A 23,266-nucleotide genomic window follows, 5' to 3' on the forward strand; every position below is an offset into this window, starting at 1 on the left:
AAAGCTCTTCTTCTCAGAGCCTTCGAGCACTCCGGGGCTTCCGCCTTGTGCTAGGGAGGTTCCCTAGGCTTTTCGAGGGATTTCGGGGCTAGAGAGAGGTTCTAGAGAGAGAGAGTAAAGAGAAGAAAGAATGGGAAAGGTGTGAAGAAAATGAGGGTGGGAAAGGTGGTATTTATAGGGTGAAATGTGGCTGAACTTGGTGCCACATGTCACCATCTGGTGGCAAGCCTTGGGAAGAAAGCAATGGCCAAGATTGTGTCACATCACCCATTTTCGCACAGCACACTTCCGACTTCTAAAATTCGTAACTTTCACATACGACCTCCGTTTTTGACGTTCTTTATATCCACGCGTAGGTAATAATAAGATCTACAACTTTCATTTTGACACCGTCAGCTAATTCTCGACCGATCTTAAATTTAACAGTACAAGGAGATTATACTGTTAAACGTCTGCGTAAAATTAATAACTTCTACATACGGACTCTGTTTTTGTCTGTCTTTTTACCGTTGATTTCCTATTAATGAGATCTTCAACTCTCATTTACGTTGCGTAAGCCAAAAACCGCTTGAACTAAAATTCGAGTTTCAGGCCGTGCACTGCTAAGCCGAATCTTAGAAAAATCATAACTTCTTCATACGAAGTCAGATTTGGGCGTTCTTTTTATCGATGTTCTTAGTTTAACATATTCTACAACTTTTGTTTAGATTGCTAAGGCTAAAAAGTCTTCTATCGTAAATTCACTATTTACGTCTCCCGGTGTCGTGCCGGTTTTGCCGTAAAACTTCAGCGGGCCATAACTTCTTCGTTATAGATCGGATTTCGGCATTCTTTATATGTACGGAAACCTTGAGACATATTCTACAACTTTATGTAGAGATATCGGGATTATCTCACACTTTAATTTTGACGCTCATTTTTATTCTTTATTAATTATACATTTATAATTAAATAATAAACACATAAACACACATAATTCACATAATACTCAAATATTTCATATTTATTATTTCAAAAAGAGTTACAATAGTTGACCTAGACTATTACATTGACAAAAATGCTTAGCCCTGAAAACCCGGGCGTTACAACATGGGGGTGACAATAGGCGTTGGGAGGCCGTAATGCAAATTGATATCCCATAATTTGATGGGGTTAGTTTGAATCCAGAGGGGTTCATTGACTGGTTGGCTACTGTTGAGGAAGTTTTTGAGTTCAAAGAAGTCCCTGAAAACAAAAGAGTGTCGTTGATTGCTACTAGGCTACGTGGTAGGGCATCTGCATGGTGGCAACTATTAAAACTGACACGAGAGAGGCTAGGAAAGTCAAAGGCTGTGACTTGGAGGAAGATGAAGAAGTGTTTACGATCCAACTTCCTACCCCATAATTTCAAAGGTTGATGTACCAACGCTTGCAAAATCTAAAGCAGGGTGCCAAGTCAGTTGACGATTACATAACTGAGTTCTACCAATTGATTGCCCGAAATGATATCCAGGAGACAGAGGAACATCTCGTTGCTTGATATTGGGGGTCTACGGGTCCAAATCATGGACTCCGTAAATATGTTTGATCCGGTGTCTGTTTCTGAAGCGTACCAACGGGCATTGGCTTTTGAGAAACAAAGTCGTCGGGTGGGCGGTTCGTCTTCGACTACCATTGCTGGAGGAAGTTCTGGGTCAGGTGGTGTGGTACCCCGTGTTGTGCCTAATCAACAAAGACCAACATCTAACAATGTTGGACCAACTCCTAGAACAACTGGTAGTAGTAGCTTGAAGTGTTTTAGTTGTGGGGAGACAGGTCACCGATAATCAGAGTGCAAGAAGGTCGGAAAACGTCATTTGTTTGCTGAGCAAGATGATTGGAAAAATAGTGGTGCTGGTGAAAATTACGAAGATTCCCCTGTGTATGACAAAGAGCTTCTGAAAGTTTCTAAGATAAGGAAAAGAAAGCCATTTGAGATGATCATCTTAGTAGATTGAGAGAGGGGGGGTAGTTCTTCAACTTCAAATCTAGTAAATTTGGAGTAGTAAATGGATGGATGGTACATGTTAGTTAATCTTTTGTAATGGAAACCTTTGATGATGTAATGAATCTTATGTAATGCCCACCCCACCCACAAAATTATGTTATGTTATGTTTACATTTACAATTTATCGTTTGTGAATTATACCATTATACTTTGCCTTTTATCATTACAACATTGTATTTTCCATTTTACAACTGGCCATTACAACATTATACTATGCATTTACCATTACAAAATTATACTTTGCATTTTACCATTACAGCATTATACTTTGCCTTTACCATTACAACATGTTACTTTGCATTGTACCATTTTTCCTTTGATATTTACCAATTTCAACATTACACTTTACCATTTGAGCAATCAACTATATACCATTTCTAAAACAATAAATATTTTCAATTTCATAAATAATTTTTGCAGGTACTATAAGTTCATACCAAAAGAACAATTACATAGCCATTCTAAACTTTCCCAAATATTTTACATCTTCAAAACTACTACTGTCAACATGAACAAAATAAGAACTAACAACCTACACTTACTTCTTGCAAGACCTTCACCTTTCCCTCCTTTGTGTGAGACGGTGGTTTTTTGATTGAGAGTGGTGATTGTTTGAGTTTTTTCCATCTTCTTCTTACCATTTAAAAAAACCGTAGTCCTCTCCTTCCACCTACAACAAACAATAATTGGGAGAAATTACATACCTTTTTAAGGGGATTCTCAAGAAAATTAAAAGTATGGCAAATTTTTGTTGTTTACCTGGTTGGTAAATAGAACACCTCTGAACTTTTTTTTTTTTCATAGTTATCAATTGTTCATGCAACAACTAAACTACATACATCTCCATAAACACATGTAACTACTTTCTTCTTTCTCCATCTTGAACCACCGTAGAAGCTTGATTTGGCAAAAGAACTTGACATTTTCACGAGGGAGTGGTATGAAGAGGTGCAGCTTCGTTGTTAATAAATGAGATGTGGTGATTATGTGGCATCCATGTCAGCTTAATAAGGCATTTGGTAACTCACTTGGCAAGGATTACCGATAGGTAAAAGGGATACCGATGAAAAGCAATAAACTGGGGAAAAAAAAGGGAAATGTTCATCTTCTAATTACATAAAAATGAACATTAGGCATAACCGAACATTTTCTATAAATTTAGAGGCTTTTATAGCAATAACCCCTACAGAAACGGTCCTTATAAAACTACCTAATAGTCCTTGTATTTGAGAAAAATGACCAAAATGATAAGAAAAATCAAAGTTAAATAATGACAGAAATGACAATAAAAAGTAATGAATATTAGTATGAAATATAAACCTATAATAGCTAATCCTATGCAAGGCAAAGTTACATAAATGATCCTTGCGTAATAAGGATATTACATAAGTAATCTCTGTAACAACCTAATTAGAGAAAAAGTCCATAATATAATACCAAAATTACAAAAATAGGCCATATATAAAATAAAATTACTAGAGTTGTCCTAGTGTAATAGTGAAATTATAGAATGATCCATATATAAAAAGAACATTAAAAAAAAATGGGATTTAATAAAAGCACCAGTGAGCAGTGATACACAATTATTGTTTGCATCTTAAGGCCGATACATTAGATATGTAATTAGTAGATATGATTTATAATTTTATATTGAAGGATGTAGGCATAATAAAACTGCGACAAATCATCAATCAGACATGTAGAAGAATTACAATATAAACAATCTTTTTCTTTTAAGTTGTAATGCCTAGGACACTTTCTCTAATCTAACCTACAACAACAAGGAAGAATCGTCTCATTTTTTTGCCTTGGATTTCTTTGCAGCTGGAGCTTTCCTGGTAGCCTTTTTTGGTGGCTTTTTGGCAGCAGTTGTTTTTGCCTTCCTTTTTGCTGCTCCCTGAATCCAGAGTAGGAGTTTCTAAAATATTTAGCAAAAGAAAAGAAAACATGATGGATGATATTAAAAAGGAAGAAGGGCATAGAGATACAGATGATGTTTTCTCGGCTTTTCCTTTTCCTTTGCCATTGGTTTTGGTTAGTGGATCAGCAGCATCACCCCCCTTGTTTTCATCGCCAGTTTGACGATTCACAGCTTCATCTTCAGAATCAAAAGAAAATCCTTCCAGCGTTCCTACCACACACACACACACACACACATATGCATATGCCAAGTCAGGAAATGAAAAACACAAGCTTCAAGTACAACAACTCCTCTCTCACCTTCAACCATGGTTTCAGCTTCATAGACATTTGACTGTGGCTTCAGCTGAATAAAGTCATCCATGATTGCCTCTATCTGACAGATAAAAAGGATATTTCAATTAACTCATCGCTGGCTCAACCTTAAGAAATGGATTGAAAACAAACCTTGGCTTCTGATTGCCCAAAACTAACCTGAAGATGAAGAGTGAATAAGTTTGTTGCCATAATAATATTTTAATATGATAAAGTTTAGGGGAGATAGGTACATACAACACAGAAAGTTCTTGAAGGTAATATTGTCATTTTGTAGATGGTTCCTGAAATGAAAAATACTACAATGTATTAAAAGTATTAATTAGATGGAAGTTAACAAAAAGAGTATGATGCGTTCCATACCTTTCAAATCCAAAAGTACATCTTGATTGCCAGATGGGCAATCTGAAACAACCACCCTCCCAACAGAACCCAAATCACCACTTAGATCAATGGATTCGCCTTCACACTCCACAAGTGCCTGCAAAACTTAAAATGCCGGTTACTGAGCCTATCAAATCGCAAAAAAAAAAAAAAAAACTGTCGTAAGTTTCATTACATGATCGACATATGAGACTAGATAAGGACATGGTACACCAAAAGTCTGCAGAGATTAACTGACTCAGACATACCTTCGAACGTTGGACTTTATCTGCAAGCACCAAAGGCAACCTCGAAGATGAAATCTGTAATGACATTGACATGTGTACTGCTGTAATCAACTGATAAAATAACAATCATGGGACAGGTTGAAATTTAGATTACATAAGATCCTGTTTGCTTCTCAGTGGTTTGTCTTTCTAAAACCTTTACATCTCCATCATTCTCTGCAGCAATGCAAACAAATATCCTAAGAAACCAAACAGAGAAAGAAGGATACGACTCTTTGTTTTAATCTGAAACTCTAATTACATACCTTGTTTCCCTTTTGTCTCCATCATATCTTCTTCCATCTTTAGCCTCATCTTCAATTCCTCCTCCTCCTTTGGGTCATGCTCAGACAACTCATATTCAGAATCCGATGGCAACGTCCAAACTGGTGTTTTAGGTTTCTGTTCACATAAATAACACTTACAATTAACTATACCAGCTTCATTTATAAAAACTCTCTTACATAACTTCTAAGTACATTTACAGAAAGTAAAGAGTAGGTGAAAGACATGATACGAGTTTAGTGTTGTTAATCTTAGAAAATACTTTTAGTTCCTCTCTAGTTAAAAAGGAAGGAGGCCAAGTGGACATGTAATCTTATGGCTTACTAAGCAGATTACCAATAAATAATTACAAAATTTTCACAATACCTAGATGCAGCTGGTTTCAGGATAAATGAAATCATTACAAAAAATAATAATAAATTAATACTGGTTCATAGGTTCTCACCTTCTCTGTAGATTTACCCCCTTTCCCCTTGTTACCTGTATTGTAACAAGTATAAATAACATAACAAACATCAGAATGTGAATACCTCCACATGAAAATAACAAATAAGTAGCAATTTCTTTATCTTCACAAGTTTTTATAACCTTTGTTTTTTTAAGATTCATGTAAAATGTTTATAGCGAAGCTTACCTTCATTTTCACCAAGCCCCTTCCTCTTGGTACTCAGATTTTTACTTGGAGACTTCACTTTTGATGTTTTCTTGGTCACAGAGCTTATAGGAAGCCCATCATCTGTATCATCATCACTACCAACCGGAAGAGACTCAGAACTCGAGGACAACATCAAAATTGATGTTGTTGGTGCCTGTCATAGAGCCCAACAATAACTTGTAAAAGTCAATGTGAAACTAGCTGAGCACATTATGCAGCCATGATTGCCAGGGGCAGGGCATTGCCCAATTTGCAAGTAAATCAGTAATACATCATCTTTAGCCACAAGAATCATTAATCTTTGAATAATTACTAACAGCTTGTACTATATTCTTTATACAATCTTGAGGATTTAAGTCCTGAAAATACTTGAAATCCAAGGGCAGAATCAGAACTATATGATCGATGCCTATTGGACGCATAATCACAATTAACATCTAGAGTATCAGTTATGAAATGAAAAAAAGCACATCAGCACAACCACCATAGCCCCTATGATACCACATATCCAAAATAGTACCAACCATGAAATTTTTCTACGAATTTACAACACTCGTCCTGCAACTTTGCTGAGTAACGTACATGGATGATAATTGGGATGGTTGCTTGGACGATTTCAAAAGATTATACGTAAGCTTGTGGTGACCGAGGCTAGAAGATATAGAAACATAATAGATAACAATGATTCATCATGTATACCTGGGCATTACGAAGCCAATCTGGAGAATACTCTCTAGACGAGGTGCTCATATTTCTTTGTTGAATACCGATGGAAAAAAAAAAAAAAAAAAAATACGCTAACCTCCCTCACCGACTCCCTGTAACCCTAAAAAAACGAGACCATCGACGGTCTGCTCGAGTTAAGTAAAGTTGGGGAAAAAAAAGTTAAGACTTTGACTACTCTCATCCGACCAGACTTAGGCCGTGTTGTGCCCTGTTTGATAGTCACTCAGTAAGAAAATCATTTACGGAAAAATGTTTATGTCTATTTAGTTAAGTAAGAAATATTGTCTGACAAAGTAAGAAACATTGTTTTTTTTATTGTATATCTTACTGAATTGACTGAATATACTACCCAATAAAAATTGACCATTTTTATATCTATAGTGATTAATAAAGTTGTTAAATAATTATAAAAACATAAAGATTGTCATATAAAATATAAATTACACACAACCATTAACTTATAGTTTGTGGATACATGTATCAATAAAAGTTTTGTCCTCACACTCATTCCAAACCAAAATCTCAAAACATAAATATTCAGCTAATTTATCATAACTTTTATCAAGATCAAGATAAACACCAAAATTACTTCCAATTCACAAAAATAAAAAGCTAACATAATATTTAAACAAAATCAATTTTCTATCAATAAAATGTTAACTATGTTTATTAATTATATCAAATCAAACAAAATTTAACATAGTTTTCTATCTCTATCTCTATCACATTGATCAAAACAAAAATCAATCCAAATGAAATATACGTATTGGAAAACCGATTGAAACAAAAAATCCATAGTAAACAAAATTCAAACATATACAAACACTGTTTGTTGAAACAAAAATCCATAGTTTTCTACCTTTATCACATTGATTGGAACAAAAATCCATCCAATGTAGATCGGTAAGTTGTTGAAACAATACTATTGTAACAAATTTCAGCCACTCATTATTTAAAACGATTTATTCCATTGGTTGACATATGAAAACTATTGAAACAAAAATACATACAAATGAAATATAAACGACTTATTTCATTAATTTCACAGCTTCTACACAGCAAAAGGAAAATTTTGCTTACCTATCCTTGTCCGTTTGTATTGACGAAGCATTGGCCGGAAAAGAAGGTGGTCCGACTGAGGAGGCGGAGATGCAACTGAAGGCAGACGTGGTCGGAGGTCCAACGATTGGCCGCCTATGAGGTGTTGTGTCGATGGGGCACTGTTGATGGAGGCAGAAGAAAAGTCGTTAATTTTTTAGGTCACACAGGCAAAGGGACGTAATAAATAAAGGGAGGGCATTGTCCGTCTATTTTTTCTAGTCGGCAAAAACGAGTCAGACATCTGTCTGACTCAGTGACGCATCAAACGATTGACCGAGTCAACCCAAATCGTTGACTCACCCCGAGTCAGACGAACATCAAACGGCCCCTTAGACTAAAAAAAATCGACTTTGACTACTTTCATCTGCCGGCCATTAGACTTTACACTAATAGGAGTGGTATGTGGTTTGGCCGAAATCTTCGCCACATAGGTAAGGGAACATTGACCTTCTATGCGGTCTTGGGTGCGGTTTGGTCGCATCACTCCTTTTTTTTAGCCGCACTCATTTTCTCTCTTCCTTCTGCCCCGTTTCTGAGTTCAACTTAACGAGAGAAAAAGAAAGGAAATTGATGGAAATGAGAAGAAAATAGGATAAATAAATAAATAAACATGATGTTTTCAAGTTTCATTAAAGGAAAGAAATAGAATGAAATAGAATGATCACTTTCCCTCCTAACGTTCTTTTCAATTTGGAAGGATTTGGTAAAAATAACAAAATGATTAATTTTCTTTCCACTTCTCTTCGATTCAGGAACACAAAAGAATTTTTTTTCCTTCACTTTCTTTTCTTTTCTCTCTTTTTTTTTTCTTAAACTTCGGCGTTCAAGTTATTCTCCTAATATTCATTGGAATAAATTTTTCAATAACATATTCATAAGTAATTTTTCTTTTTGTCTTTGTTTTAAATGTTGAAACTCAAACAATAAAGGTATGAAAACTATTTAAAAAAACGAATAAAAAAGATAGAAATCAAATCAGAAACTAATAAAAAAAACGAATCAAATATGCTTCTTTTAAAAAAATTCAAAAATTAGAAAAGTACTTTATGATTTTCATAATTTCAAATTAGCAAGAATTAAAGAATATCAATACTATAAAAAAAAAAATAGAAACCAAATCCAAAACCAATAAAAAACTTATCAGAAATCAAATTTGAAATTTATCAAGTTGGATTATAGTCACAAAGTGATAAAGAGTGAAAAAACTCGATTTACATCTTAGAACTTGATCATAAACGAAACAGAAACTGATGTGGTCGTACGTATAGCGCAAGAGGATCGGGGAAAAAAACATGTTTTACATCTTAGAACTTGATCCCCTTGCATTATACGTGCGACCAGCGTTGAATTAACCTAATATGTTTTGCAAGTTTTGGGTCAACTATAAATACGCCGACTGAAAATGCTACAAAAATTTTGGGCCCTCTGATTTTTTGGACCCTGTTCAAATGCACCTTCTGAACATGCCATGAGTCATCCCTATTACTGTTAAACATGTTAGACATGAGCAAATTAATTTAAGGGTAATGTCGTTAAAGCCCTTTACAGAAGAAAAAAAAAACGACTTTGACTACTTTCATCAGGGGAATCGCTCGACTTAATTAATTTAAGGGCATTAATTCAAGTTTTTAGTGTGTAACAACCCAAAAACTAGGATAAAATTTTTCATTTTAAATAAACATCAGAGTTATAATCATCAAATTGTTCAAAAACCAACCAATAATAATGTCAAATCATTAGAGTTTAATATCAAAAATGCAGAAAATAATGAGGAGTGAATGTTGCGCCATCAAGCCGAGTCTTTCCCTTTAGTACCAGAAGTGCCTGAAACCACAAATATAAATTGTAAGAAAAAGTCTAGTGAGTTTCCCAAACATACCACATACATAAAACATATAAGTACCATAGGATACCCCATGCTCTTTTCACGCAATGTCAAGGGCCAAATCCCGGTCTTACATGTGAGTGTCATGGACTACCTCCATGGTCTTTCATTGTGATGACGAGGGCTAAATCCCGATCTTGCACACAAGTGTCATGGGCTACCCAAATGGTCTTTCATACAACTATCACAAAGGCAACAACATTCCACGTAACAAGAAATGGCCCGACATTGGTGTCATTGACCCATGAACATGGTGAGAAAACTCACCTCAACTGCTAAAATCTCATACAAACGCTCGGGCTGCTGGACTGGATAAATTCATGTGCTATATAAATAAAAAAGGTCCCAAAAACAACTAGGTCAAAATTCAGACTAAGACTTACAACACTTCACTAATATCCAAAGTGAGGTGGGCCAAACTAGACCTCAAGCCCAATAAAATCCTAGGCCCAAACTCAAGGATCATCCAAGATCCAATATGAGTCCATCAGCTGAAGTGGCCCAAAAGAAAGAAGTCCAAGGCCCAACCCCAACAAGCAAGCCCATCAATTTGGGCCCAAAACACCTTTAGAGCTAAACTAGGATGTACGTTGGGCGTACACAATGGTACGCACAACGTACTAGGCCGAAGCGGAAGGTCATGACTAGGGAGGTAGTACGTGCGGCATACATGAAGTACGTAGAGCGTACACGGCCCCCATGCAAACTATGCAAAACATCTTAAAGCCTTAATACCAAGCGTTTAAAACTTAGATCTAAAACCATTAAGGCCATAAACTTGCAAACTTTATGCCTTAGGGTGATAAAAAGGAGCCCAAACTCCAAAAACCTAGCTTATTTCACCCCATCATACACTCTACCTCTTGAATAAGGACTAAACAAACTCCAAGCTAGCACCTTTATGAAATAAGATGTTTAAAAACGTCTGAAAATACAACTTTGAGGCTTGGAAGTAGCTCATATTCATCGTGATCTAGACTTTAGGGACCAAAAGGAAGAAACTAGACTTAAACTAGAAATTAATGAAACATAAACTAAGTTTGGAGCTTTATACCTCCTAGCGGTGCAAAATGGAGAGGAGATGTTGGATCCAAACTCTTAAGGGCAAAGCTTCCTTCTTGAATAACCTTTTTTACAACCAAAAGCACACACTATTACTCTAAAAGCTCCAAAATGATCAAAATACACTAGGGTTTGCTAAGAGGGTCGAGAAAGGGAATGGAGGCTAGGGTAGGGGAGGGTCTTGGGCCATAATGAGGTTTAAATAGTGCACAAACCCTAATTCTTAGGGTTTTGGTCTGAGCCACGTACTCCATGCGTATTGTAGTACACACAACGTACTAGTTGGGAACCCATTACATTAAGCGTACAAGGACGTACACCTTGCGTAAATGAACAATACCAAAAATTTAAGATTTTGACTTCGGGGACCGAAATTGCTAAAAAATCAAAACTCAAGGGTTCAAAAGTAAACCTAATAATTATAGATGTTACATATGTTAAATACGCCCCTTTATGAAAACTGAAGGGGTCATTTGGTGAACCCCTTCCTAATCATCAAGTTTATTATGCCTATGATTAAATAAATTGCCACATATTTTTAATACTGACTTCAAAACACACCTTAACTTGCTTTACCCAACACAAACACACATACTCTATCTCCTTGTCTCTCACACATGTTAACTATGAGACCTTTCACCACCAGATTCCTCCTATTCATCCCCATCCTTCTCCTTTACTCTACTTAAGTTTTAATCTCATAACATGCTACCGTCTATGATACCATCACTCCCTTTCACCACCTCATATCCCTCTGGCTAACCAACTGTTCAGTCGACCTATCCCTTTCAACCATGGCCCTACCATTCCTTTCTACACTTCTTTCAACTCCCTAAAATGCCTCACTTACTAGGTCTTCCTCAGTCGCTTCAATAACCTTACAAAACTCGAGATCTCGGGAGACTCCATGAAAGCGTCTGACATCCACATTATAACCTAGAACATTACGTCTTTGAACCTGTATCTTTAACTGTGACAACCCAAGAAATACGTCCCCAACCGTCATCGATAGGCAACATCAAAACCTGACAATACAGTCTTGCAAACGCCAAAAATTCCAGCAACCATCCTTAGTAATGTCAAACCATAGGCTCAAAAATTAGTGCGCAATGAGTCGTGTCACTTTGAGAGCAACTTAACTTATTTTGACTCCTTACGCTACCATAATTCCAAATATATAAATTTCGCAAGAATCCAATACAATATGGATGAGATATGACATTTTATAGCATGGTTTCCAAAATTACGATCCTAATTGTAGGATCATAAGATCCTACGATCCTAGATATGAAAAATGAGTCGGATCGTATTTGGGGTAGGATCGCAGGTAGGATCGTAAGATCGTAGGATTGGGTTCCGATCCGATCCTACCTTCTGATTTTTTTCAAATGATTTTTTTATCACTTTATGTCTTTTATCCTTTACCAATTTACCATTTATAATTGTGTGTTGTGATTTATTACTAATATTTTAAAGTTTTTATAACCTTTGAACGAAAAATTGAATGTTTGAAATATTTTTTATGTTTTAAAATTATAAATTTAAATTATGTTTTATTTTGTGGGATCTTAGGATCTCGATCCCGATATTGGAAAACCCATAAACGATCCTACGTAGGATTCTGATCTTGAAAACCTTGATTTATAGTAAATAAATGTTCGCCGTACTTAGAAATTTACAACGACAAAAACTACGAAGAGATTGGTCGACTTTTGGAGGAAGTCACCAACTAGACAATCTTAGTACTACTTAAAATAGGAATTATGGAACGAAGAATGCCTGAAACAGACATCATATAAGAGAGTTATAATTTTTAAAAGTAATAAAAACACATGAAAAAACGAAAGTCAAAACTAGACAAAACGAACAAAATGAATGTTGTAGAGATCGATGAGATCTACAAGGATATATAAAAGTCGTATAAAATGGACTTCGTATGTGAGAGTAATGGAATTTCAAAGTTGAATTTCTCCATCACGCGTACTCACGTGCACCTGACACCCGATACGTCAATATACGGGAAGAAGTGGCACACTTAGAGGACGACACGTGGTAGCATCGTACGGTTCGCGTGCATTTGCACGACGAGCAGCCCAAAACCTTTATAAATAGAAAGTCTCGATTGACCTCTTCTCACACCTCAACATACACCTCTCTCCCTCTCTTATAATTCAATTCAATGACTCATGAGCGCCTCTCTAGTGCCAGAATTATGGTTTTTCTACCCTACATAAATGGTTTCATAAATTATAGGTTAGTTCACGACCCCATTTTCCAAACCTTTTCGAGGGTTGGGGGGGGGGGGGGGGGAATACATGAGAGAACCACTACTTCTCTAATACCTTTACAATAATATTACTCTAAACATGCTACATGCATATTCATAATATAATTTACAGAAGTTTGGATATTTACAAAAGACTGAATACAAACCAACTATTAAGAATTTTTACAGAGTTTTATATATTACATAATTTCCCAGGAATTTATACATTAAGTACAAAAGCAATAATATTAACTAATCTATATCTTCTACCAGTAGATGACTATATTGGATGCTTATCACCTACATTAGTTTAAACATTGAGAGGAATAAGCCGGCAACACTTAATGAGTTCAATAAAAGTTACAATATAACACTATGCCATATACATTCAATATGACAGAAGCTAAGAGGGACAAAGAACAACAAAGGCGGATGAGTTATCATATGACAAGCTTTCTGAATCAACCAATAAATCGATTCAAAGATTTGCAATCAATGATACATAACAATTTCAACTTGATATACATCAATAAAACTTCAAGCCAAGTGGCATAGAAAATACAAATTTTGATTTATCATTTTGCTAGAAATATGCAGGCTTTCAGCTCTACCTAGCATTTTGCCAATACCAAAGTGATGATTAGTCGTTCACTTCATGGTCAAAGGCTTCATACCAATACCAAAGTGATGCTTAGTCATTCACTTCATGGTCAAAGGTACAACTCCATTATCATAATAACATGGGAAATCACATTGCACATATAACACATAAAATACAATTGTCTTTATATTGAACTCACTGTGAAATATCCGATTGATAAAATGATAATTTGGGCAACACTTCGTCTCTAAAAAATGACTTTCTGTGACGAAACCGGAGATTTTTGTTGAAACCCAGGCAGAGTTTCAACTTGAAATGATTATTTTCTCAGGTCTTTGGTGCATCGGGACTTGCTTTAGGTGTCGGGGATGTTTCCTAGGCTCCGAGGGGTGTTAGGGTAAATTGATAGATGAAAGAGGGTGCAAGAGAGTAAAATTTTAAAACAAAATTCGGAAGCCTTCACTTTCTATTTATAGTGTCCGAAGCTCAACATTATGCTAGGCGTAAATATTAGTACGCATGGTGTACTGCCTTGAGGACTTCTACGTTGGGCGTACGCCTTCGTACGCTGGGCGTACAAGGGGATCAGTTCGGACGTGTCAAGGCTACGAAACGTGTAAGTCATCGAAGGAGTAGGCAACGTGGCCAATCTCGGACCATGTACACAAAAGTATGTTGGGCGTACATATCTCGTACGTTGGGTGTATTAATCTATACACGTAGCGTACCACTTGGTACGTTGGGCGTTCTTCCAACCTCGAAGTTTGTGCCTAAAACTTCAAAAATTCATATCTTTTACATACGAGCTCCGTTTTTGACGTTTTTTATATCCACGCGTAGGTGAAATTATACTCCACAACTTTTGTTTAGACTCCATCGGCTAATTTTGATTTCATTTTTAATATTATATTTTTAACAGGCCGGGACATGAAAATTCCGTTAAAAATTCATAACTTCTTCATTCGACGTTCGTTTTCGTCTGTCTTTTTACTGTTGAGCTACTATTGACGAGATATTTGATTCTCGTTTAGGTTGTATAGGATGAAAATCACTCGATCTATAAATTGAATTTCGAGTTATACACTGCTATGCCGATTTTTAGAAAAATCATAACTTCCTCATACGAAGTCAGATATTGACGTTCTTTTTATGAAAGTTCTCAGTTTAATGAATACTATGACTTTCATTTAGATAATAAAGGCTAAAAAGTAGTTTATCGTAAACTTACTTTTTACGTCATATGTCATCGTGCCGGTTCTGTCGCAAAATTTCAATAAGCCATAACTTATTCGTTATAACTCGGATTTCAGTGAGGTTTTCGTCTAAATGTTTCTAACGAGATAATTTACAACTTTCAATAACATTATTTTTACTTATTTCCAACTTAAAATTTTACATTTTCGTTAATTTTAATATTTGACTTTTTTATTGGAATCTCATAAGACTTCCCATCACTTTCTGAATTATTCTAAAAACAGTTTTACTTCAATTCTCGTAAAGACTATCTTGTTAGAACGCAACGCTCAAAATTATATATTATATATTAGTATTCAATTTTAAATTAGCAAAACACGATATCTAAATGTGCATGTTACAAATACCTCATCCTTTTGAAGATTTCGTCCTCAAAATTACAACGTTATAAATAATTTGGGATATTTCGTTCTTATCTCATTCTTATTTTCCCAAGTATAATTTGGGTCTCGATGGTGTTTCCACTTGACAACTACCAACTCCATTTTTTTATTACGTAATTCAGTCGTTCTTTCGTTTACGATCTCTTTAGGCTTTTCTACATATCTTAATTTATTATCCAGTTTATCTTTGGATAACAAAACCGTTTCATCATATATGCTTAAACATTTATGCAGATAACTCACATGAAACACATCATGAATACCTGGAAAATCTTTCAGCAATTCCAAACGGTATGCTTGCTTACCAATTCTCTGGATGATTTTGAAAGGTCCAACAAATCTAGGACTCAAATTTCATTTCTTCCCAAATTACATAATGCCTTTCCATGGGGATACCTTCAGCATTACAAAATCACCAAACTGAAATTCTATGGGTCGTCTTTTTTTTTGCATAGGACCTTTGTTGATCATGGGCCGCTTTCATTCTTTCTCGTACAATTTGAATCTTGTCAGTGGTCTTTTGAATCATTTCAGGGCCTGCAAGGATTTTCTGTCCTACATCACGCCAACATAATGGAGTATGACACTTACAATGTCACACCCTCGAACCTGGATGGCGGAAACGTCCGGGGGCGGATGACTTCGTGTACAGTATCATAATAATTGAATATAAATGAAGCATAGCAACCAAACATCATACATTGGAAATACACACTTACATAGTTTACATATTGAAGATTGTTCATCAGATACACAACAATAAGAAAGTAAAATTTCTTGAAGTCACGCCACTTGATCTTATAGTCGAACTTATTACCTGCTACTGGAATTCCTGAGAATACAAGTCGTTTTGAAAAGCATCAACGAAAAAGTTGGTGAGTTCATAAACAGTTTTGAATAAAAATGGTTTTTGTACTTGTTTAGAATCGTTTTCAAAGTGCTTTAAAAAATATCCGATACTTTCTAAAAAGAAATGGTTTGAAATATTTGTGTCCGATCTTATATTAATGCATGTGTTTTAATGGTTACAAAAATAGAAAGAGAATGATTTCTAGACAACCCGATATTGTCTGCAATAGAAAATGCTGAAATCTCAACCCCGGTGGTTGAGTACCGATGCTTATATATTGTCGTTTTATCAAAAAGAAGGTTTCCCATTTTATCCCAAAAAGAAAATAGAATGTTTTCCTGTTTTATCCCAAAAAGAAAATAGAATAGTTTCTCATAAATCTTAACGTTAATTCCTCTAAGTGAGTCGCTATAACCATACATAATAATGACAATTTCGCCTGTCTTTGCGTCTTTAGGACACCGTCGAAATAGAATAAGGTTTTTGTCACCCTAGACTGGCCTAGTCTAACTGTAGCGAACAACTCAGGTGTGGGGTGTCACCCCCGTATAGATCTATACACAAACTCCCGCTTTCCCTCCAGGAAACTCTGGTTATAACTACAGGCTACGATTGTACACTCAAAGGTGTCAACCGACATGTTTCACTAGATCCTTAATTGAAAATTTACACAGAAAAGAAAGAAGAACACATATAAAACTCATTTCTAGGCCCAATAAACATGTAAGTGGACCACTAAGGCCCACTATACGTATCTATTATTTCCAGGCACAAAAAGAATGTGAATGTCTACCCTGAGCCCAATATACATGTGAAAGGACACTAAGGCCCACTAAACATGTATACCATTTCCAGGCCCAGTAAGGATAAGAAAATCGTTTTTAACCCGTTTGTTATTTTTTTGTTTATTTTAGCTCGCTTGTTTACAAAATTGATATAAAAGCCCACTTTTTGTAAAAATGACGTTCTTGGCTCAATAAGCCATAAAGTTTTCAATTAAGGTCCAATTATAGTAAAAATAACACTTTAGCCCCCATTTTGTTCAAAACTTGTGTTTTTGACTAGTTTGTGGTAAAAATAACATTTTAAACTCACTTTTTTTTTTTCAAAAATATCATTTTTGACTTGATTTTTGTGAAAATACACATTTTTCTGGTTTTAGGCTTTTCCGACCTAGTTTTTGGAAAATTTGTAGAAAAGTCACCGTAAGTCGAAATTTGGATCCCTAAATTCTGGAATTTTGGAAATTTTGTCTACTTTGTTCACAATTTTTCTCATAATTTTTATTCGCCTCTAACAAGTGTGAAATTGCTCACCTTCAGAGGTTGGTCCGAAATTATTTCAAATCTGATAGGCAATTTTGTAAAATTCGCCAAAAATAGTAGAAAAATCGTATGAAAACGTGAGAGTAGTCATTTTAAAGGTAATAACATGAACTTTTTACATGTAAAACAGTTTTGAAAAATATTCTCATTAAGTTGGTCAAAACAGTCCGAGATTGTACTAAAACTTTTCTATCAATGGCTGATTTTTGAGTTTAAGTTATCTAAGTTTGTTCACAACACTTGTTTTTGCTATTTTAAGTGGATAAATCCCAGATCTACAAGTTTAAAAGTATTATATGTAAGGACACATACTTTTCTCAAGGTTTATATGAAGATCCAAGTGATGAAATTCATTTTCAAGTAAAGATCTAAAAGTTAAACACATAAACATGCATATATACATAGATCTAACACAAAAGCACTTGTATTCTCCCCCCAAAAACATTATAAAACCGAAAACAAGGGGGTATGAACTCACCTTGGGGGTTTTTTGAGATATAGAAGAAGAAGATGATGAAACTTTGAACCTAGCTTGGGTTTTTGGTGAGATCTTGAGATGGATGTGGTTCTAAGGTCCAAAATCACGAAAATGAAGTTGTAAGAGGAAGGATCTTAGCATAGACTTTAAATATAACATCTAGAGATGAATATGGACTTACCAAGTTATGATACTTGAGGAAAATCTTGTGGATGGCACCCCACCCACGAATTTTGAGAGAAATGAAGGAGGAGAGTTTTCTTGTGCTAGAGAGGGAGATATGAGAGAATGTTTGAGTGATTTTTTAAGTGAAGAGTGGGGAGAAAAAGAGTGTTTGGCCGAGTTTTAAAGAGAGAGGAGGGGAGAGAGATCTAAACCTTGATATTTGTTGGATACTTCCTAGATGCATGATGGACACAAGCATGAATATCCTCCATGCAACAATGAGGCGTCACATAAAGTCAACCCTTGTGTTTGTTTGTTTGTTTTTTTTTAAAAAATGGGCCAACCGATTAGGGTGGGTTCTTGGCGCACATGTCAGCCCAAAATGTTCTAAGGTGGGTGTTGGCCCAATTAATGGGGTGTTCGATTTTAGCTTGGCCCAATAGGGACTTTCGGCCCATGGAGACTAAGTGAAGAAGTTATCGACCCATTAGGGCCCAATAAAGAAATCTTGGTCCAATAGGGGTTTTAGGTTGAGAATTTATGGGTTAAGCCCAAAAATGATTGAGCTTGGCTTTATGGATCGAGTTTTGGGCTTATACAAGGAGATTATATTGTTTTAGGAATTCACATCTTGACCTAATTTTTGTCAGTTGTGACATACGGCCATATAATGCTTCATATGGTGGCATTTTGATTGAAGTATGTTAGTCGTTATATGAAAATTCGACAAGCGGTAAGTACTTGTCCCAGTTACCACCAAATTCTAGGACACACGTACGAAACATATCTTCCACTGGTTGGATTGTTCTCTCCGTCTGATCATCTGTCTGGGGATGATAAGCTATGCTGAGAGCAATTTGAGATTCTAATTCACGTTGCATACTCGCCCAAAAATGAGAAGTGAAGCGAGTATCACGATCGGAAATAATTTTTAGTGGCACGCCATGTCTCGCAACAATTTCATCCAAGTATACTTGTGCGTATTTCTCCATGGAAGTTGTTTCACGCATGGCAAGAAAATGTGCACTCTTAGTCAGTCGGTCGACAATTCCCTAAATGCTATCATTCTGCCTCGTAATCTTTGGCAATTTGGTAATAAAATCCATGGACAGCTCCTCCCATTTCCATATAGGGACATTAATACTTTCTGGACTCCCGTATGACTTTTGGTGTTCTCCTTTGACTTGTAAGCATACTAAGCATTCCTGTACGTATCTTCCAATGTCCCTCTTTAATCCATGCCACCAATAATCAGCCCGTACATCAATATACATTTTACTTGTACCATGATGTATTAACAACTTAGATTTATGGGCTTCATCCAAAATCTTCTGTCTTCATCCACTAATCTCTAGAATCCATAACAGATTCTTAAATACTTTCAGTCCACGTGGATCATCAAGTAAAATATCAGCATAATGTATCATCCCTTCCTTTTCACATTTTCTGGCTTTAAGGCCTCTACTTGCCATTTCTTTAGTTCATCAAGAACTTTACTATAGTGTGAGTAATAATATAACACATACTATTATGATAAACCTTCCTGCCAAGTGCATCAGCAACTACATTGGCCTTTCCAGAATGATACAGGGTTTTACAGTCATAGTCTTTGATCAGCTCCATGGCTCGCTGTTGTCTCATATTCAAAGTTTGCTAACTAAATATATACTTGAGACTTTTGTGGTCGGTAAACAATTGACATTTTGTACCAAAAAGATAATGCCGCTAGAGTTTTAGGGAAAATACTACTGCAGCGAGTTTGCGGTCATGGGTGGGATAATTCCTTTCATACTCTTTCAGTTGTCTTGAGGCATATGCTATTACTCTACCACGCTGCATCAACACACAACTGAGTCACAACCTTGAAGCATCGCTATACACGGAAAAATCATTATCACCTTATGGGAGTGATAAGATTAGAGCATGAGTCAAAAGATCCTTTAGAGTTGAATTTTTTTTTTCTTAGGCTTCACCTCGTTCGAACTTTACTTCCTTTCATGTAAGACTCGTGAGAGGTACAACTATACGCGAAAAATCTTTAATGAATCTTCAGTAATATCCCACGAGACCTAAGAAACTGCGAATTTCAGAAGCATTACGAGGCGTTTCCCAATTCTGAATGGCTTCAATTTTGGTAGGATGTACTGATATACCGTCACCAGTAATCACATGGCCGAGAAATTGAATTTGGCAAAGCCAAAATTCACATATGGAGAATTTAGCATATAGTTTCTCCTTTCGAAGTTCTAATATTTCACGAATATGAATGACATGATCAACTTTAGACTTGGAATAGATTAGAATATCATCAATGAATACGATAAAAGATTTATCGAGCATTGGGCGGCATACCCGATTCATCATATCCATGAATACAGCAGGAGCATTTGTCAGTCCGAATGGCATGACAAGGAATTCATAATGGCCATAACGAGTATGAAAAGCAGTCTTCAGTACATCCTGCTCATGTACTTTCAACTGATGATAATCAGACCTCAAATCAATCTTCGAGAAATAGATAACACCGTGAAGTTGATCAAACAAGTCATCTATGCGAGGTAGTGGATATTTGTTCTTAATTTATGATTGCATCAATTTCTGGGATCAAGTAAGTGTCTGTTTCAAGCATTGTTCTAGTACTGCAACGTATGTGATTTTGTCCTAGGGGAGTCTCTACACGAGTTTGGTGTATGCGTCTAGTTTTAAAAATATTTGGGATTTCAGTCGCAGTTTCGGGGCATCCAGAGTGGTGCTAGCTCGGGAAAGAAGTAAATGGAATTAGAAAATCCATCAAGGGGATTCAGAGGTTGTTACAAGAATAATCTGTAGGGAAAAATTTCACAGACGAAATCTAATTGAAGTGGGTGAGAATTGTAACACCTGTTTTTTTAGAATGGATATGTGAATGGTATAAAGGAGTCGAAGTCTTGATTTTTGAGGAAAACCATATGCCATGACGTGACATGAAGGGTGTCACGACGTGGCATCCAAAATGAAAAACATGTATCCGGGTGGGCTGTCACGATGTGATGAAACGAGGGTCATGACGTGACAACATATGCAACCCAAGCCCATGATTTTTAGGGTTTTCCCCATATTTAAACACCTTAACATCAAGTTAGGGCATCCTTTTCAGCCTCCAACCTCCCCATTTCAAAACCTTAGCCCCTTTGAATGTCCTTGGTGTTCTTGGCCAACGAAGACCCATTCCTCATATCTTAGAGTGGTGTTTGAAGAGCAAGTTTCTTGCAAAGTATTTTGGTGAAGATCTCAAGTGTAGATCTAGCAAAGGGACTCCATTTCTGGATCGTTGTGAGTAAAAATCTTCCATCTTGACTTTTAGTTTGCTAGATCTTGTAGTTTGATCAAGTATATCCCTTTTTGGTCCTTGTGAGCTTGTGATTTGGAGTTTGGGTGAACTCCAACACTTCTTGAGCTTATTTTATCACCTCATAATCTAGTTGGTTAGAAAGTTTGCATTTTTATCTTGTTCTTGAAGCCATGCATCTTTTGGGAAGGTTTTATGCTTGAATGAACTTAAGGTTTAGGTTTTTTTCTTATGGAGAGGTCCTAATGGATAAAGTTGGAAACTTTATACATTAAGTAATTATGGAAGAGTAAAGTTGAAGTTATGGACCATGACTTAAGGGATTGAGAGCTTAATGAAGATTTGGTTTTCTACCTAAACTCATGATGTGGCCTGGGGTTTGCCATGACGTGGTGGTGCTTAAAATCACGTCTGTTTTGTCGTGAAGCTGCCACAACGTAACTAATCGGTGGTCACGATGTGAGTGTCGGTTGGGGTTTGAATTTGTCCAATTGACCTTTAACTTTGAATGGGTGTTAAGCGTAGTATGAGGTTTAGCCTGTTTAGTTCAGGAGGTTCGTGTAGTTGATGTTGTGGGACTTTGAGTAGCGGGTTTCAGCACATTGTTCAGGTGAGATTTCTCACTATACTTTGTACTGCAGTATGTGTTATTATATGTAGGATATTGTTATTTTTAGTGTTCTATTAGACTAGTAGATCTACTGTAATTACATGTGTTTGCTGTTATTGTTTTGGTGTATATGTCGACATAGTGTGGTTGGGTTGAGGCGGTACTGCTTTATGATGTAGACCAACAAACCCGAGAGTAATCAAGTCTTATGCTGTGGGCTCGGGCGCAATCTAGTTGTATGTTGTCGGCTCAGGGGCAATCCGATCATAAGTTGTGGGCTTGGGAGCAATCCAGTGTTATGCTGTAGGCGCAGGGGGTAATCCAATCATAAGTTGTAGGCTTAGGAGAGGGCAATCCGGTCTTATGATGTGGGCCCGATGTACATGCATTGTATATGTATTGTTGTGTGATGTGTTTTGGGTGAACTCACTAAGCTTTGGTTTATATTTGTGAATTTAAATGTTTCTCAAATACTTATCGAATTGCAAAAGCGGGAATGCACACACACAGATCAATGGTTTTATGATTCGAGATTCCACATTGTTTTCCTTATAACTCTAATTTCGAATTATGGTTTTTAAACAAATGGTTTGACTTAAAATTGGTGTTTATTTTATTTTGAAAATGAAAAATTTTATTCTAAAATTTGGGATGTTACATTCATACTCAAACACTCGTACATAAAGGTACAATAAGGAACTAGAGTTATCTATAGAATTAGCCAAAGGGCATTTTCGAGATGAAACATTTGTGAGCGTTTGGAAGCTTCTAGTTTCTAGCATTTGATCAAATATTTCGTTTTGAACAAAAAACCTCGTTTGACACAACAAACTTTTAGTGTACGTTAGTTTGTGGAAAAATTTTCAGTTTTCCATGAAAATGAAAATTTTGAAAACGTGTTTGGTTGATTTGTTTTTCAAAAAATTTCAAAGAAAATGAAAATTTTGTGTTTTCCAAATTGTATGTGAATTAAAAAAGTGGTTTTTACAGTTTTCCAAAGTTTTTTAAAATTTTAAAATGGTAAATGAAAACTCCATTTCTAAAAGTTTCATGAAAACTAACTCTATTTTTGAAATTTTTTTTAGGAAATTGAAAACAAATTTCCACAACCAAACGTATCTTTACGTGTTGTTTGTGAGTTTTTTTTCCTTTTTTTTAATATAAATTTAATAAAGAAAAGGGAAGGAAATTATTGACAGAAAAAAGAGATGAGAAGGAAAATTTTTCTTATTCCGTATTCATGACTTCGAAGGACATGAAACAAGTTAGAGGGGAAAAGAAAAGAAAATTATATGCCTTTAAAATCTTTTATTCCCCTCACTTTCTTTCGGACTTCGTCCAATTTTGAAGAAAAATATGGCTCCAAAATCCTTTCATTTCC

General features: G+C 35.8%; 1 protein-coding gene across 2 annotated transcripts; it reads right to left on the minus strand.

Annotated features, from left to right (window-relative positions):
• Positions 1–3,692: 3,692 nt before the first annotated feature.
• Positions 3,693–6,722, minus strand: BIN4 (double-stranded DNA binding protein). 2 transcript variants are annotated; one of them, XM_078977452.1, is made up of 12 exons: positions 6,551–6,722; positions 5,831–6,005; positions 5,642–5,676; positions 5,178–5,313; positions 5,027–5,088; positions 4,821–4,947; positions 4,625–4,750; positions 4,499–4,545; positions 4,394–4,420; positions 4,247–4,322; positions 4,015–4,157; positions 3,693–3,923 (listed from the first exon to the last, which is right to left on the minus strand). In XM_078977452.1, the coding sequence occupies exons 1-12, from the start codon at positions 6,599–6,601 to the stop codon at positions 3,822–3,824; spliced, it is 1,107 nt and encodes a 368-aa protein (XP_078833578.1). In that variant the 5' UTR covers positions 6,602–6,722; the 3' UTR covers positions 3,693–3,821. The 2 variants fall into 2 exon arrangements, with proteins under 2 accessions (XP_078833578.1, XP_078833579.1); XM_078977453.1 differs by having other exon boundaries at positions 4,625–4,742; positions 4,894–4,947; positions 6,551–6,718.
• Between the last annotated feature and the right edge of the window lie 16,544 nt (positions 6,723–23,266).

This window comes from Lactuca saligna, chromosome 2 (assembly GCF_052625555.1).
Source record: "Lactuca saligna cultivar CGN05327 chromosome 2, ASM5262555v1, whole genome shotgun sequence".
In the NCBI taxonomy this organism is placed as follows: Eukaryota; Viridiplantae; Streptophyta; class Magnoliopsida; order Asterales; family Asteraceae; genus Lactuca; species Lactuca saligna.